General features: G+C 35.0%; 1 protein-coding gene and 2 long non-coding RNA genes across 7 annotated transcripts; 1 reads left to right on the top strand and 2 right to left on the bottom strand.

Annotated features, from left to right (window-relative positions):
- Positions 1 to 338: 338 nt before the first annotated feature.
- LOC124888645 lies at positions 339 to 4,584 on the bottom strand. Its single transcript, XR_007047195.1, has 2 exons — positions 4,451 to 4,584; positions 339 to 1,001 (listed from the first exon to the last, which is right to left on the bottom strand). It is a non-coding gene; the product is annotated as an uncharacterized LOC124888645 (long non-coding RNA).
- Positions 4,400 to 7,371, top strand: LOC107848493. Of its 5 annotated transcripts, none has more exons than XM_016693268.2 (3): positions 4,457 to 4,538; positions 4,802 to 4,866; positions 6,356 to 7,371. In XM_016693268.2, exons 2-3 carry the CDS (start codon positions 4,818 to 4,820, stop codon positions 7,060 to 7,062), a joined length of 756 nt encoding a protein of 251 aa, XP_016548754.1. In that variant the 5' UTR covers positions 4,457 to 4,538; positions 4,802 to 4,817; the 3' UTR covers positions 7,063 to 7,371. The 5 variants fall into 5 exon arrangements, with proteins under 5 accessions (XP_016548756.1, XP_016548755.1, XP_016548754.1 ...); XM_016693272.2 differs by having other exon boundaries at positions 4,481 to 4,538; positions 6,351 to 7,371; XM_016693270.2 differs by lacking the exon at positions 4,802 to 4,866 and having other exon boundaries at positions 4,400 to 4,538; positions 6,351 to 7,371.
- Positions 7,372 to 8,023: 652 nt separating this feature from the next.
- On the bottom strand, positions 8,024 to 10,196 carry LOC107848515. The gene is made up of 3 exons (XR_001668054.2): positions 9,382 to 10,196; positions 8,852 to 8,951; positions 8,024 to 8,353 (listed from the first exon to the last, which is right to left on the bottom strand). It is a non-coding gene; the product is annotated as an uncharacterized LOC107848515 (long non-coding RNA).
- Positions 10,197 to 15,393: the final 5,197 nt, after the last annotated feature.

The raw sequence follows: 15,393 nt of genomic DNA, 5'->3' as shown, positions 1-15,393 counted from the left end.
ATTAATTGAGATACATTATAACAATGAATCTGTTGAATAATCAGCAAGGATACCCGGGAAACACAAGTTGAAGATTATCACAACTCTGGTTTCGAGCTCTCCATCACAGAATGAGATGTTTTGGATGTAGAAACAAATACTAAATCTAAGAAAGCAATATTACTTTTTAGTATTTATTGGTGTAAAACTGTACAAAGTGTATTTGAAGGAGAGAAAAAGAAACAAACATGGAGCTCAAATCCCCGGAGGATTAGTTCTCGGCCTGTCGGGCTGGGGATATCTTGGGAAACTTAAAAAAAAAAAAAAAAAACATGAAAAAGAGAGAAAAAACTGAGAAGTAGTGCAGTAATTTTTCATTCATACATCAAATATATAGGAGTAACACATAAGTGGTCTGAAAATATTCCTCAAAATCTGAAAACATATCTCCTTATGTTGTGCTTAAATAAAGCACCACCATACACTACAACTAACTTCTAAAAAAATCTAGAACTTACAACAAAATAATCTAAAGATTACAACAAAATATCAAGACCAAGATGCCAAGTTGACAGCAGTTAGTATCACACAAAATAAGTACCCTTCATCACTCCTCCTTGATGCAAGTGTTGTTGGTTACTTCAAGCTTAGCTCTAAGAAGCTCAAATCTCTGTTTCTGTAATGCTTTTGTAAAAATATCAACAAGTTGATCTTCACCACAACAATGCAGAATCTAAACTTCATTCTCCCTTTCAACTTCTCTAATGAAATGATATTTGATTTTAATGTGTTTAGTCTTTCCATAAAAGACCGAATTTTCTACCATAGCAACTATAGACTTGTTATCACAAAGGATTTCTGGTGTTTTACCTGGCTGAAACGTCAAGTCGCTCAAAAATTTTCTCAATCATAAAGCTTGATTAACAGCACCTGAGGCAACAACGTACTCTGCTTCAGCAGTTGATTCATAAGCCACAGACCCCTGCTTCTTTGTGCACCAACAAATGACACCTGATCCTAAACTGAAACAATATCCGAAAGTACTTTTCATGTCATCTTGTAACCCAACCCAGTCATTATCAGTGAACCCCAACAATTTCATACACTACTAAAAAAATTGAAAAACTCCCAATAATTTATTTTAAAAAAACTGACCACTAGTGGTCGGTTTTAAATTAAAAAAATATATATATATATTTTTAAAAAATCGACCATATAAAAATAAAAATTTTAAAAAAATGAACACTTGTGGTCGGTTTTTGAACTTAAAAAACTTAAAAAGTAAATAATTTTTATTAACAACTAATTATATATATGTAATCAAATATATATATTATTTTCATTAAAAAAAATTATATATATAATTTTTTTAAATTACACTGATCACACGTAGTTGAGAACCAGTATAATAATAATAAAAATCAATCATTCTTAAATTTTGTGAAAAAATTATACTAAAAAATATTTCAAATAAAATAAATAAATTACGTTAAACATAATCTTTATCTTTTACTTATGTTTCAATAGATAAAACAAATATTTTCCTTTGTATATACGTTGAATGACGTTAAACATACATAATCTTTGTATAATGAATATGTGTATATATATATCATACCATTGAGATAATGATATATATATATATATATATCATGTAGTGATCGATTGATGAATGATGTAGTCAAAATCTAGTATATTAAGCTAATCAAATATAATTAATAGATCGCTCATCTGAGTATGTATAAGAAACACATCGCATTATATTATTGGATAATATACTTGTGTACGTATGTGATATATATAGTACGTATTTAGAACTTGATATAGTCGATAGTGTGAATATGTATGTGTATGTATAGGTGTATATATATATAGTATATACATATTATACAATGAAGGTATATTAATGACATTAGATAATGTAATCTATAATTCATCTGAGTATTTGTGAAATACGTTGTATCTTATTATAGGGTAGTAGAATCGTGTATGTGATGTTTATAGTACGTATGTGAAAGCTGATAGACAATTGAGTATATGTATATATACGTATATCTCGTGTAGTGACATATATAGTAATCGAAAGCTAGATAACTGAATTTATATATCAAAATAGTTTGAATGATACGTTGATATATATCATACTATTGAGGAAGTAGATATACTATTTTGGGTCAATGTAGACACGCATATGTTGTTGAAGTTGTAATAACGTAAGACTAGTATTACGAGGTATATATATAATATCGTATTTAAAAACTAATTAACTAAAAATTTATCGTAATTTGCAAATTAAAATTCATTGATATTATTATTATACGATTGAGGAAATATACTACTTGTGTTAATATGATAATAAAATAACTACTTATCTGATTTTTATATATATACGAATTGTATTAAATTAATTGGATGTTGTCCCGGTCCGATACATAGTGTATGTACTGTGTATTTATATATATATACGAATTGTATTAAATTAATTGAATGTTGTTATAAATATTATAGAATTTATTAAAATTTTAATTTATTAAAAAATAATTTTAATTTATTAACTTATTTTTGTAATTTATTAATTGTAATTTATTAAACTTTAATTTCAAAAATAATATTTTTTTAATTATTACGAAAACCGACCACATGTGGTCGATTTTTAAAAATATTCCCACAAATCGACCACATGTGGTCGGTTTTCTGTAATTATTTTTGAAAACCGACCACATGTGGTTGATTTTCTTAATAATTAAAAATATATATATAATTCTTTAACCCGACCCGACTCGTAATACATAATACAATACAAAACACTCCAATTGATTTTACCCTTAATTGTCTTTGTCATATTTGCAAGTTGCTCCTCCATTGATGAGGCGTCAGTTACCATTGCTTGCATGATCACTAGAAATGGTGGACAGTAACATGGACTATTGCATAAATTGATCTTCAAAGTGCTCAGCTTACATGGTGTAAGTGGAGATGACGTGTTGGTTGAACGACCATCATTCTTTAATTTATGCTAAAATATTTTGAACTAGAGTGCTCAAATAGAGCTAAAGTTTTCTTAAGTGTCTCTACCACATTGCTCCCTTCTTCTAAAGCACTTGCCTAGGACTTCGCTCCTTTTGGAGTTGAAGATCCAAAAATTAGAGTTGGTTTGGACTATACCTGATGTGTTTGTTGTCCTAGCATGCCAGCCTTTCTCATTATATTGACAACTCCAAAGCTTCCAAAAGTAACAGTAAGGATATTTTCTACTTCAGCAGAGAATTGAATCAACAGCCTTGGAGACAGTTGATTGAGAATCAACCTTTTTGAAAGTCATTTCAGCATTCTTGAACTTTGATGTCAAAAAAGTTGAGATGAAAGGTAGAGATTGCCCCACTAGGCGTGTCATTTGTTAGACAATAAAATTTTGACTTGAAAAAATAATAGTCGAGACAAGAAAAAAATTTGTATCAATCATTTTATTGATTTCAATATGTGAGTGTTACAATCTTTATTAATTCTTTGATTTGCTTTTTCAAATATAAATTCAAGGCTTCAAGCTTGATCTTGAATTTGAACTTGATTTGTGAATTTGATGGATTTAATCTTGACTTGTACTTGCTTTTTCAAATATAAATTCAAGGCATCGAGCTTATCTTGAATTTGAACTTGATTTGTGAATTTGATGGATTTAATATTGACTTGTACTTGAATTCAAGGGTTCTTAAATCTTGTGGTCTTGATCTTGAATCTTAAAGAATTGGATTTAAATGTTTGAACTTTATAGAGAAATTGTGACGTTTGATCCATAAGCTCTCTATTACTTCTTGTTAGAGTTCTTACCTTCTTTTCTGAATTATGAGCTCCTATTTATAGGCGTAGGCAGGAAAGAGTCATGGTGAATATCAACTTCTTTTGGCCAATCAAATTTCAGTGTCATGATGACATTTGATTGGACCTTTAATTTCAATAGGCATGTTGTATCATTTTGACATGTGACATAATTCTATTGACTCCTTCACTTGACTTATGATGACATATTAAGATTAGCAAAATGAGGTCATTATTTGTAACCCAAACTAATAGACTAGCCTAATAAAAATTGAATTTTAATTAAATCTATATTTATCTGAAATTAAATAATTAATTTAATTATATTAATCTGTAATATATATTCGTATTACAATTTATACAATCACACTACTCAATATGTAGGAATAACTTATCTCAATTTTGTTACCAGAGGATGAATTAAGGGTATTATAACTTTATTCTAAAATTATTGCTTCTTTTCCATTACATCAAAATAATCCATAAATATTAAATAGATATATAAAATAATAATAATAATAATAATAATTAAATTTAAAATAATAAATATTTATTAATAAAATTAATTTCGCAAACTATGCTTTTTTATTCATGTCAAAGTCAATAAAGCTAACTAAAATGAAAGGGAGGGGAATATTCTTTTTAGTTTACTAACCCAAGGAGTAAGGACCAGCATTGGAAGCTCCGGTTAGAATTGTGCGGCTGTCGGTTTCTGTGGAACTTTGGTTGCTGTAACTTCTGAGGTAAAACTGATAGATAATATCTGCATTGTTTCCTTTTTCCTTTCAATCAATACATTATGCTTCCCCGTTACCCATTTCTACTTCCCTTCAATCTATCTTTAGTAGGCTACTCTTTCTTTTGTGTGCTACTTCTTCTCTTCGATTAGTTTCTCCAACTCCCTTGATTTAGGGTTTTGTCCTTGTAGCTTTATTCCCTCTCCTAGATTGTTGCAAAAATCTCAAAATGTTGGTAGGTTAAATTAAAACAATTTATTCTTGGTTAGGGCCGGCGGGCCGGACATGCCCCAGGTTTCTTCAAGGATCACTCCCAGTTTCTGTGGATTATCTGGTTAGCTTTTGTTGTGCTCCTTATATTAGCTTCAACACCCTCGACCCCGGGCCCACCTGCGGAACAGTGGGCTATAGCACACTATTTTGGCTCAACACGCCCGTTGTGCCGTTTCGCTCGGTTGACCACCCAAATGACCCCGCCCACCCAAGCGGCCCACACTAGGCCGCTCCCCAGCCTCCCTGGCACGCTCCGATCGATTTTCAGCCCACAGGACCAGGCCCATCCCGGAACTGTGTGCTATAGCACTCAGTTTTGGTCCGAAAACACTCCGTTCACTCCCTTTCGCCTATTTGACCACCCAAATGGCCCCGCCCATTGTACTTCCAACTCTGGAATTTTGCTAAGTCTTTTCTCCCCAACCTGCTAAAATGCAGAGGCGAACCCAGAATTTAAACTTGACGGGTGCACATCTATATTTAAATATAGTAATTAATTGTGTCAAAGTTCGACATACAGTTCTTTGAAAACTTGTTAATTATAGTATTTTATAAGCAAAATTTTAAGATTATTGAATATCATTAATTAGATTTAATATGACAAAAGTGTGTTATTCACCGTATTTAAATTCAACGCACTTTCATATTTTGAACAATAATAGAAAGTTTTTGAAAAATATGAAATTCGAGAGATTTGTTTACCAGATGGTTGCAATGGGTAACGTTCGATTTAAACCTAGCTCGAACTTTAAATTGCTAATTTTTTAAATAAAAAATAACTCAATGATCAAACGATTAAAGAAAATAAATATTATACCCTATAAGATAGGAAGAATATCTACCTTTTGAAGTTGGAGAGAAACTTGTATTTTGAAATAAAATAAAAAAATAGGTCAATAATATCCAGAATACATAAAAGAAAAAAGAAAAGGTGTAAATGGAAAAAGGAGCAAATAAGGAAACGTTGTTGTTGGGATTCGATCCTGAGCAATCAGGCAAAAAGAGCAACGTTCAAGTGGCAACCCCAACCATCTCACCAGCCAAATCAATTGTTTCTGTGGGTGCACGACATATATTTAACATAACATCCTGATATATATATAGATATACGAACTATATATACAGAGTTTTTCTCGAGGCTAGCGGGTGCACGTGCACCCCCTACACTCAATGTAGGTTCGCCTCTGCTAAAATGGTCAAAATAAAATAACAAATAAAAAGCTTTTTCGATTGATTGCTAGCCGGAATTAAGAGGGAACAATGATGGACTCAACAAAAAAGACTACATTTTTCTATTGGTTGCTAGCAGTGGGGGTTTGGTTTTAATCAAAGACTTGGGGAACTTGCAAAGATTCTATACATGTGTGTTGTTAACACTTTGGGCTATGTGATAAGAAGTTATATGGGATTTGAAGTGGTTGCTTGTTCGTTTACGTTGTGACAGATAAATTGCTAAATCCTCCAGTTTATCCTTTCCTTGCTTGCACTTTGGTTTCGTTGTAGCATATTTTGCATATCAAAACTCTGATGTTTATTAGTGAATAGTTCAGGAATAATAATGGACACTGATGTCATTTGTGATGAGAATAAGGGAGAAAGTTTGTCTCAGTACTCCATTGTTAAGAAATTGAAGGGGTGTTATCAGTCTCCGAAGCGGTTGCCTGAATTGCCAACAAAGCCATCTGATCCTCTAGATCCAATCACTCCTGATTCCATCCGAGAAGGTGGCAACCACGTAGATGGCTGCTGTTCACCAGTTTCTTCATCTTCTCTTCACAGTACTCATTGCTTTAAGTCTCAACTTTTTGGTGACCTGGTTCCTTCAAATGAAGGAAGTCCACGGACTCCAAAGGGGTTTGATCCATTTGCTACTGGACCAGATGAACTCATGCTTGCCCCACAATGTAAAAAATATTTTACAGATTCACAAGCCAAAGTGACACATCAGCTAAATTTTGAGGAGATTTTGAATTTCAATGGAAATGTTAATCAGTCAGATAATGTAGGAACCGTGTCTGGGGATAAGATGTTATTTGAATTGTTGTACAATTCTCTTCTGGAAGTTATTACCGCAAAACAGAAAGAGGATCTTCATTCGAAAGCCTCAACTCAACTTTCAGATTCTGATGGATACAAGACACCTACCTTTGCACCTCATCGTAGTGGAGTTGCTGATACGTGCCCTGGTGCTCCTATGAAGCCCGCAAATCGGTTTAAAAGAATACACAAGGGATTATGCAAAAAGCTGATATTTTGACGTATATTTATGTTGCAAGGTCGCCAGAGATTGATTCTAGTACATGACGACCTCACTCATTTTCAATGTTGTGTCTAACCTCAAACTTGGATGTGGTAGAGAATTAACATATTGTATAGGTTGTTGATATCGCAACTGCTCATCCAACATTTACTTGTGATTCTAGGAATTTTATGTACTATTATGTAGAGTTTAATTCAGTATTGAGTGACTGTAGTCTTGTAGCTGTATAATGTATAGGCTTTTGCAACTTCTGATGTAGTTCAATGTGGACAAAAGTCTATTTATTTGATAGTTGATTGTTGACCATTTTACTACTTTCATGAACTCTGTATCCAGCTTATATGCTTCCAAAACTACGTTGTCTTCCGTAGGAGAAGATAATTAACAAGGAAATGGGCATGTAATTTATGAATCAGCGCTGACGAGTTCTCTCAAATCAATGTCTTGAGAATATCCAACTGTTACTTTGAAGAGTGGACTGTGGCAAATGATGTATTTCCTAACCTTCGACGCTTGTATCCATTTGAATGCCAATTGCTTGAGGAGATACCTCCATGTTTCGGAGACAACTGCTCTTCCATTTGAATGCCAATTGCTTGAGGAGATACCTCCATGTTTCGGAGACAACTGCTCTTTACAGTTAATTGAGATACATTATAGCAATGAATCTGTTGAAGATTATCACAACTCTGGTTTCAAGCTCTCCATCACCTGTTGAAGATTATCACAACTCTGGTTTCAATCTCTTCATCACGGAATGAGATGTTTTGGATGTAGAAACAAATGCTATATCTAAGAAAGCAACATCAGTTTTTAGTAGTTATTGGTCTAAAACTGTACAAAGTGTATTCCTCAGGTGAAACTGAAATTATCGCAATGTGATATTGTTCATCAGCTTTTCATTAATAACTGAAAATGTCCTTCCGGTTGGTTATTTTCTTTGATTTAATAGATGAAATAGCATAAAATTTAGATGTTTATTTAATTTCAACAAGAATCGAAGTTGAGTACACTGCTAACAGAAGATGTAGTACAAGGATTTGTTGAACCAATGGACATCATGTTGAAATTGGAAGACTAGATTCATTAGACACTGCTAACAGAAGTGTAATACAACTTAAATTGCTCTTACTTTGCATACAACAAGACACTTAAAGCAAAAAGGAAAAAAAGAACAACTAAAAAAGTGCAGCTTGGAGAACGAAGTTTGTTGAATTTATGCCGCTGCAGTGATGCACTCAATAGCCTGTATGCAGATGCCGGTCATGGATTCCTGAAGTTAGCAGACCTGCAACAAACAATATAACAAGAACATTTAACAAGGTTTGTAAAGTTATAACATGGTTACTATTTGATGCTAGCGGAAAAATAGTCATATTTCAGATTGTCAATTGGGATGCCAATTTCCTCCCAAGAGACCTCATTTTTGCAAGACCTTTTTAGTAGATTGGACCTCCTCTTCTAACACACACACACATATATCACTACAAAAAGGGGTCACATTGCAGGGGTTAATTTTACGGTTTGCGGGGTTTAAAACCCCAGCAAAATGTAATTCCGGTGGTTTCCAAAAACCCCACAATATGAGCCGTCACAAACAATTTGCGGCGGTTATTTTACAGGGGTTTAAAACCTCCGTAATTTGTTTTGTATGAGCAAATCTACTGTCAGTTTTTTGAGATTTGACGCGAAGCTGCATATAAGGTATCCACTCTGGGTTTCTATGAGCTTAGGAAAAACGTTTGGTGTCTCAATCTGTGTTGGAAAATCAAATACAGGGAACTACCTCTGCTTATACCTTTGAATCTGCATATTACTTCCAGAAGATTAGGTGTAAATAATTGTGAGCAACTCTTCAATGACACCCTTAATCTGTAATATACAAGCTAACAAATTTGTTGGATTAAAAAACAATCTTAATCAATAAAGGAGTAATAATGGTCGCATTGCATCAAATTCACACTATCATTTTCAGAAGATGTCGTTGCATTACGAGCACTAATGCACAAGAGCAGGGAAGCTTCACAGGAGCGACTAAAATAATTGATTTAGGCCCCAAATATCAAAGGCTTTAAATTTTACCCATTTCTTTGTGGGTAGAACCTGTTTTGATAAATCTCTGGCTAAAGAGAAATAACACAGTAGTTCTCTAAACAACAATAGCATCAAACAAACCATAATGAAAATATAGGAGTGTGAGCTTAAAGTATACATACAATATTCCACCATAATCTCATATTGCACCTAAATAAGTTGGAAGAATCAACCGTAAATAAAAATAACATGAAAATTATCCAATAATTTTAAGTTTCTTACTGAAAATTAATATTCGGCCACCATTTTCGTCAAACAGCCACTCAGATCAAGCTCACTACTTTCTTGTCGTTTAATCGTTACTAAGCTCTCATTATAATAATAAATTCCACAACCACCAACGTCTGGGCCACTACTCCTTAGGCCCGGATGACGAAATTCAAGAAGCCTCGTCTTCTTTGTCCTAACATTATAGGAGAGCAGCCGAGAATCGTTAGTTACCAAAATCAAAAAGCTCTCATAACAAGTCTTAATAGGTGTAAACCAGTTACAGGTGACTGTTCGCAACAAATTTTCGTTAACGCTGAATATTAAATGCAAGTAAAAATAAAATAAACAAAAAGAATAATTTTATTTAAAGTAATTTTGCGGGTACAATTCCGTTATTCTCTCGATTCTTCTCTCCTAAGTTTTTTCCGTGATTCTCGGACCTTTGCAGCGTGATTCTCGAATGTAGGATGATTTGAGCCTCCTAGAAATGTGTTTGGATCTCCAGGAATTGTCTGACAGCACTTCTTCGTGTCGAGTTGATCTCCGGGCAGAACTCCGTTAGTCAATTCATTGAAGAGCTGTGTAGTCAATGCACAAGCTTCCTCCAATGCTTGCAGAATGTCCTCCTTTTTCTTTTCTTCATTTTAGAATGTTATGTTACTCCCCTATTTATAGTTGTAGGGGTAGGGCTAGTTGCTTGTGATTGGCCAAAACAAGTCACTTTGCCACTTGGCGCCTTTTGACTGGTTGTTGAATTTGAATGAGATTTCCACATTATTTTTACATGTGGCAGCGTCTCATTGGTCTTGAATTTGACTGGGATGTCACGTCACTTGATGAGTTTGGGCTTCAAAGTGAGGTAGACCTTGATGAGGAATACAATAGGCTTATTATTTTTTTTAGCCCAAAATAAGTTTAAACCCAATAAAATATGGATCAAATTTAAATTTTATATGAATTTGATCCAATAAATTTTATGTGTCCACAGATGCCCCCTACTTCAAGGTTGGTCGACGTGTAGGCTTGCCGAAACTTGACGGCGAGACTTGAAGTACTCATGAATGTGTTTTCATTCTCGTGATTTCAAAGGTATTTGTTTCTCCCAATGTTGATCATGTCAAATTGAAGCATCGTGCGTTTGGTACCGACACTTATCGCCAGATTAAAGTTCCACGTAGTTGGCATCAATCCGCATAGAACCGAGAAGCTTCATCCGGTCAACACTGTAGATGTGTTACATCTTCATTTTTTTGTGCAGATTTATACAAATGGTCTTTATGTCAGACTAAAAAAGTCGACATGATTGCTGTTGAACCATTTAGTGCACTACTTCCTTACTGCTTGATAAGAAAGTGACTTGGAATGATCTGATTTTATCCTTGACGACGCTGAAAGTTTTCCATTTTAGCTTCAGTGAGGATGTACTTGGTGTCATTCTTGCGACCTTGTGATGATGAAGTTCTGAGTGTCTGAAGTCCATCGTTGCAAAGCAAGCATATGGTGTATCTCATCCGTGGGGCTCGGCGATAAAGAGGCTTCGAGTGAGAGCATCCCATTTTTTTCAAGGAGCACGTACATGGTGCCATCCAGCTTGATAATATTGACACAGGGAATAGCCTTTTCTGACTTTGGTGAGCAAGTACTAGGACACGTCCACAAAAATATTTATTCTCCGATGGGAGAACAAAAATATGAGTTGTTTGATTCATAAAAAATGGAATTCAATGTCCTATTTTATCAGTTTTGCGCAGCGTCATGATAAATTCCGTATTTTGATGTAGGAGTATTGAAATCAGGAGTCGGTTTTTTTTCCACGTTAGAAACTAAACTCGTAGAGCTACGTCTTACGTGGGAATCGCAATCAGATTGCATCCGAATCATCCCAGATATTGCTCCAAAAACAGCCTTCTAATCTTGGTTCGCTGGTTATTTCAGTTTTGCGCAGCGTCACGATAAATTTCATATCTTTATGTGAAAGTATCAAAATCAGGTTTCATTTTTTGCATTGGAAAGTAGATTCATAGAGCTACGTCTCACGTGGAAACCACAATTAGATTGCATCTGAATCGTCCCAGATATTGCTCCAAAAATAACCTTCTAATCTTGGTTCGCTGGTTATTTCAGCTTTGCGCAGCGTCGCGATAAATTACATATCTTGACGTGGAAGTATCGGAATCAGGTTTCGTTTTTTGCATTGGAAAGTATACTCGCATAGCTACGTCTCACGCAGAAACCACAATTAGGTTACGTCCGAATCATCCCAGATATTGCTCCAAAAACAGCCTTCTAATCTTGGTTTGTTGGTTATTTCAGCTTTGCGCAGCGTCACGATAAATTCCATATCTTGACGTGGAAGTATCGGAATCAGGTTTTGTTTTTTGAATTTGAAAGTAGACTCACAGATCTAAGTTAAGAGTAAAATATATCAGCATATAATCTTTATATTTTCTCAAGTACTTTTCCAAAGTTGAAGCCTAAATCTTGTGATATTCTATTTCTCCTCAGATTTTGGATACTTCATGAATTTCATCATTTACTTCAAGTTTTGGGCCGCATCACATCCACAATATGTTGAAGGCTAGACTAGAGCAATATTCAAAGTACCACAAGTCTTTTTCTTATCGAGAAGACTTTATTGCTTGGGAGATAATGAAGAATCCTTTTGCTTTAAGACGACATCTTCAAAGGACTCCAAATATGCATTCAAGCTTCATACTTTTCCTTTCTTTTTTTTTTTAGAGAGAGACATTCACAGTTTAGACTCATACGGGCCAGGAGTGATATACAGTTTAGGCTCGTGCCTTAAGGAGTGTTTTGACTTGTAGTTTAGGCTCGTGCATCGAGGAGCGTCTTGACTTGCAGTTTAGGCTCGTGCATCGAGGAGCATTTTGGGGAGGAATTCTTGTAATATAACTTTCCTTCCAACCCTTTGTAATAGAGTATTTTTGCACTTCAGTTTGGTATTTATTGTCCTCATTGGTTGAAGCAGATTTGCCCTTGATCTTGTGTCGACTTTTGAAAGTTGGAGTTTAGAAGTCCTTTCACATTTTCTTCTTTTGCAAGTGATCGATGTCCAAGTATCACCCTTCTTGCTATTGGAGAAGCTATTTTGCATGGATTTTCCCGTTGTTTTCTTCAAGACTGGAACCCCAAAGGGGTCAAAGCTCCCAAATTGTAGCATAATGATTTCTACAACTTTTGGTGATTCCACAAAGCGCATGGCTTGTAGAGTTTTTGAAATTGAACCTTTCATATGGTGCAGTTTGGCGCTAACATGATTTGCATCAACTGACGCCTTCATCAATGATGATCCTTCCCTCTTACATTAATGCCATGATTTTCTCCTTCAAGATGAAGCATTTTGTGGTGTGATGACCAACAATGCGGTGAAATTTGCAGTATTTAGGATCGACTTTGTTTGATTCTTCGGGTCGCTTTGACTTAGGAAGTTCAATGACTTCTTTGGCTAATAACTCGTCAAGAATTTCAGGAACATCAGAGTCGGGAAAAGGATATACCCTTTCTTGTAACTCTTTCAAGGTTGGTTGATTTTTCACCTCTCGCATTTGTTGCTTTGGAGCTTCCTCTTTTAACTTTTGTCTTGTAGGGGACTTCATAAAACTCACAATTGTCGTCATAAATTCCCCAATTTGGTTTTCAGATGAGTCTTCGAATTTTGTGACTTCCTTCCTAGGATCAAAAACAAGTGATGTCATACTATGACTTGCAATACTTAGCTCTATGTCATGAGCGCGCGTAGCTAATTCTTCAAAATTTTGAGGTTTAATTCCTTGGAGGATATACACAAGGCCCCAACGCATCCCTTGAATGCAAACTTCAACCGTGGAAGTTTTAGAAAGTTGACCCTTGCAATAAAAGCTCAATGTGCACCAGCGATTTATGTAATCCAGTACAGGCTTATCTTTACTTTGTCTTGTGTTTATCAACTCCATCATGCTGACCATACGACGGATACTGTATAAATGATTTAGAATCTGACTTTCTAGTTGCTCCCAACAATCAATTGATCCAGACTCCAAGTCTGTGTACTAATCAAAAGCATTGCCTTTCAATAAGCGAACAAATTTCTTGACAATAAAATCGCCATGTGTACCAGCACTGCTACAAGTCTCAACAAAATGAGCGATGTGTTGCCTTGGATTTCCCTTTCTATCAAATTGTTGAAACTTTGGCGGTTGATATACAATTGGCATTGGTAAGCCCTCGATTCACTTAGAATACTATTTTGAGTATCCTACAAAACTTTGTGACGGACCTCCATATTGTGCCTTGATGGTGTTTGCAATCATATCTTGCAGTTGTTGAACTGTTAGAGTAGACACTGAAGTGGATCGATCATCGCAGTAATTGTCACTTGTCTTGATGAGAGATTCACCATCAAATTTTTCTCGCGATGTTAGATTATAATTTGATTCTCCGGGATTGTAGAGATCTAACTTGCCCATAAGTCGGGTGATTTGATAATCTTTATCATCAACGGACTTCTTTAAGGCTTCAATGGTATGCTCCGTCATTGTAAACTTCTCGTCCAAGTCAATTGCATAAATCATGAAGGTGTTGACTTTCGTTGAAGTTGGAGAATTCATTAAGTTTTCAAATTCTCCAAAGTTACAGCCAGTTTCAGACGATTCATCTAATAAAATAGATGTAAAGTTGCCCCCAGGGGTTGCAGTTACTGCCAAAATTTGGGATTTTCTCCTTTTTGTCATCTCCAAAATAGTGAAATATTGGGATCCATCCAAAGCACCAAAATTGTGATTGCGTCGATTGATGGGGCAAACAAATTTGATCTCAGTAGATATGGCAGTAGTAGACTTCTTGCACTTACAATTTCTTCACCCTGTTCTTTAGCCGGGCTCCTGGACTTTCTTTTTTCTTCACCCTGTCCATCAGGCGAGCTCCTGGACTTTCTTTTTTCTTCACCCTGTTCTTCAGACGGGCTCCTGGACTTCCTTTTTCTTCACCCTATTATTATGGTGGGTTCCTGGACTTATAATTTCTTCACTCTATTCTTCAGGAGGGCTCCTGGACTTACAATTTCATCACCCTGTTCTTCAGGAGGACTCCTGAACTTTTTTTTTCTTCACCCTATTCTTTAGGCAGGCTCTTGGACTTACAAATTTCTTCACCTTATTCTTCAGGAGGGCTCATGGACTTTCTTTTTCTTCACCCTGTTCTTCAGGCGGGCTCCTGGACTTACAAATTTCTGATTTTTCAAATATGTTCCATAACTGAGATCCAGCATCGTATGTTGTAATCATGACTCTTGCATTGACAGAAGTATGAAATTGCATCCTTTATTTTAAAACTTTCTGTTTCTGTTTCAAACAAAACAAAGACAAATTGTGAGTTTTAAAAATACGTGGTGGTTGGTTTGTGGTATTTGGCTCTTGAATTGACCATTCTTGCACTTGATATGCTCAAATCCTTTTCCAATCCTTCATAGATATCCATTGACTTGTCACACTTCTGACCCAAAATTCTGACTACTGAGATTCTCAACTCAAAACACATTTCTCTTGGATAATATCTCAAAATTTAACATTCCATACACCCTTTATCTTTCAATGAGTCAAAAATAGTCAAATCACAATCATATTGAATACTTTATTATACCTTGAAATGTTGTCCTTGTACGTCGACCCTTTGTATTGCTTTTTGCCATTGAAGAAGTTGATAGCAAGTTTGAAATTCTTTCTCACTACACCTGACGTGAATTTGACTCAAAAACTCATACAAGACAACAAAATTTTCGTTTGATGACAAGGACACAAAAATCATAAATTAAAATAAAACAAAAATAAAAAAGACAATAATCATCTCTTTTTTAAAACAAAAAAAAAACTTATCTGAATGTGGAAACTGATTCTGGTGATTATGACATGCATTTTGAATCAAACAACTAGATCTATCCACACCAATCGTTACAATTTTTGTCCATTTATTGAGCTTGAAGTTTAGCCAATCTTGAACTTGTTCCTTCTGGATAACAACTCTCCTTCG

Source organism: Capsicum annuum, chromosome 11 (genome assembly GCF_002878395.1).
Source record: "Capsicum annuum cultivar UCD-10X-F1 chromosome 11, UCD10Xv1.1, whole genome shotgun sequence".
NCBI classification, from domain to species: Eukaryota; Viridiplantae; Streptophyta; class Magnoliopsida; order Solanales; family Solanaceae; genus Capsicum; species Capsicum annuum.
This window is presented reverse-complemented; position numbering and strand designations above follow the sequence as displayed.

Bases quoted from the DNA above. Each gene is read 5' to 3' on its own strand.
- LOC107848493 (XM_016693268.2), top strand. From the start codon at position 4,818: ATGCCCCAGGTTTCTTCAAGGATCACTCCCAGTTTCTGTGGATTATCT. The intron at 4,867-6,355 runs GTTAGCTTTTGT...TGAATAGTTCAG, and splicing joins CAGTTTCTGTGGATTATCTG to GAATAATAATGGACACTGAT.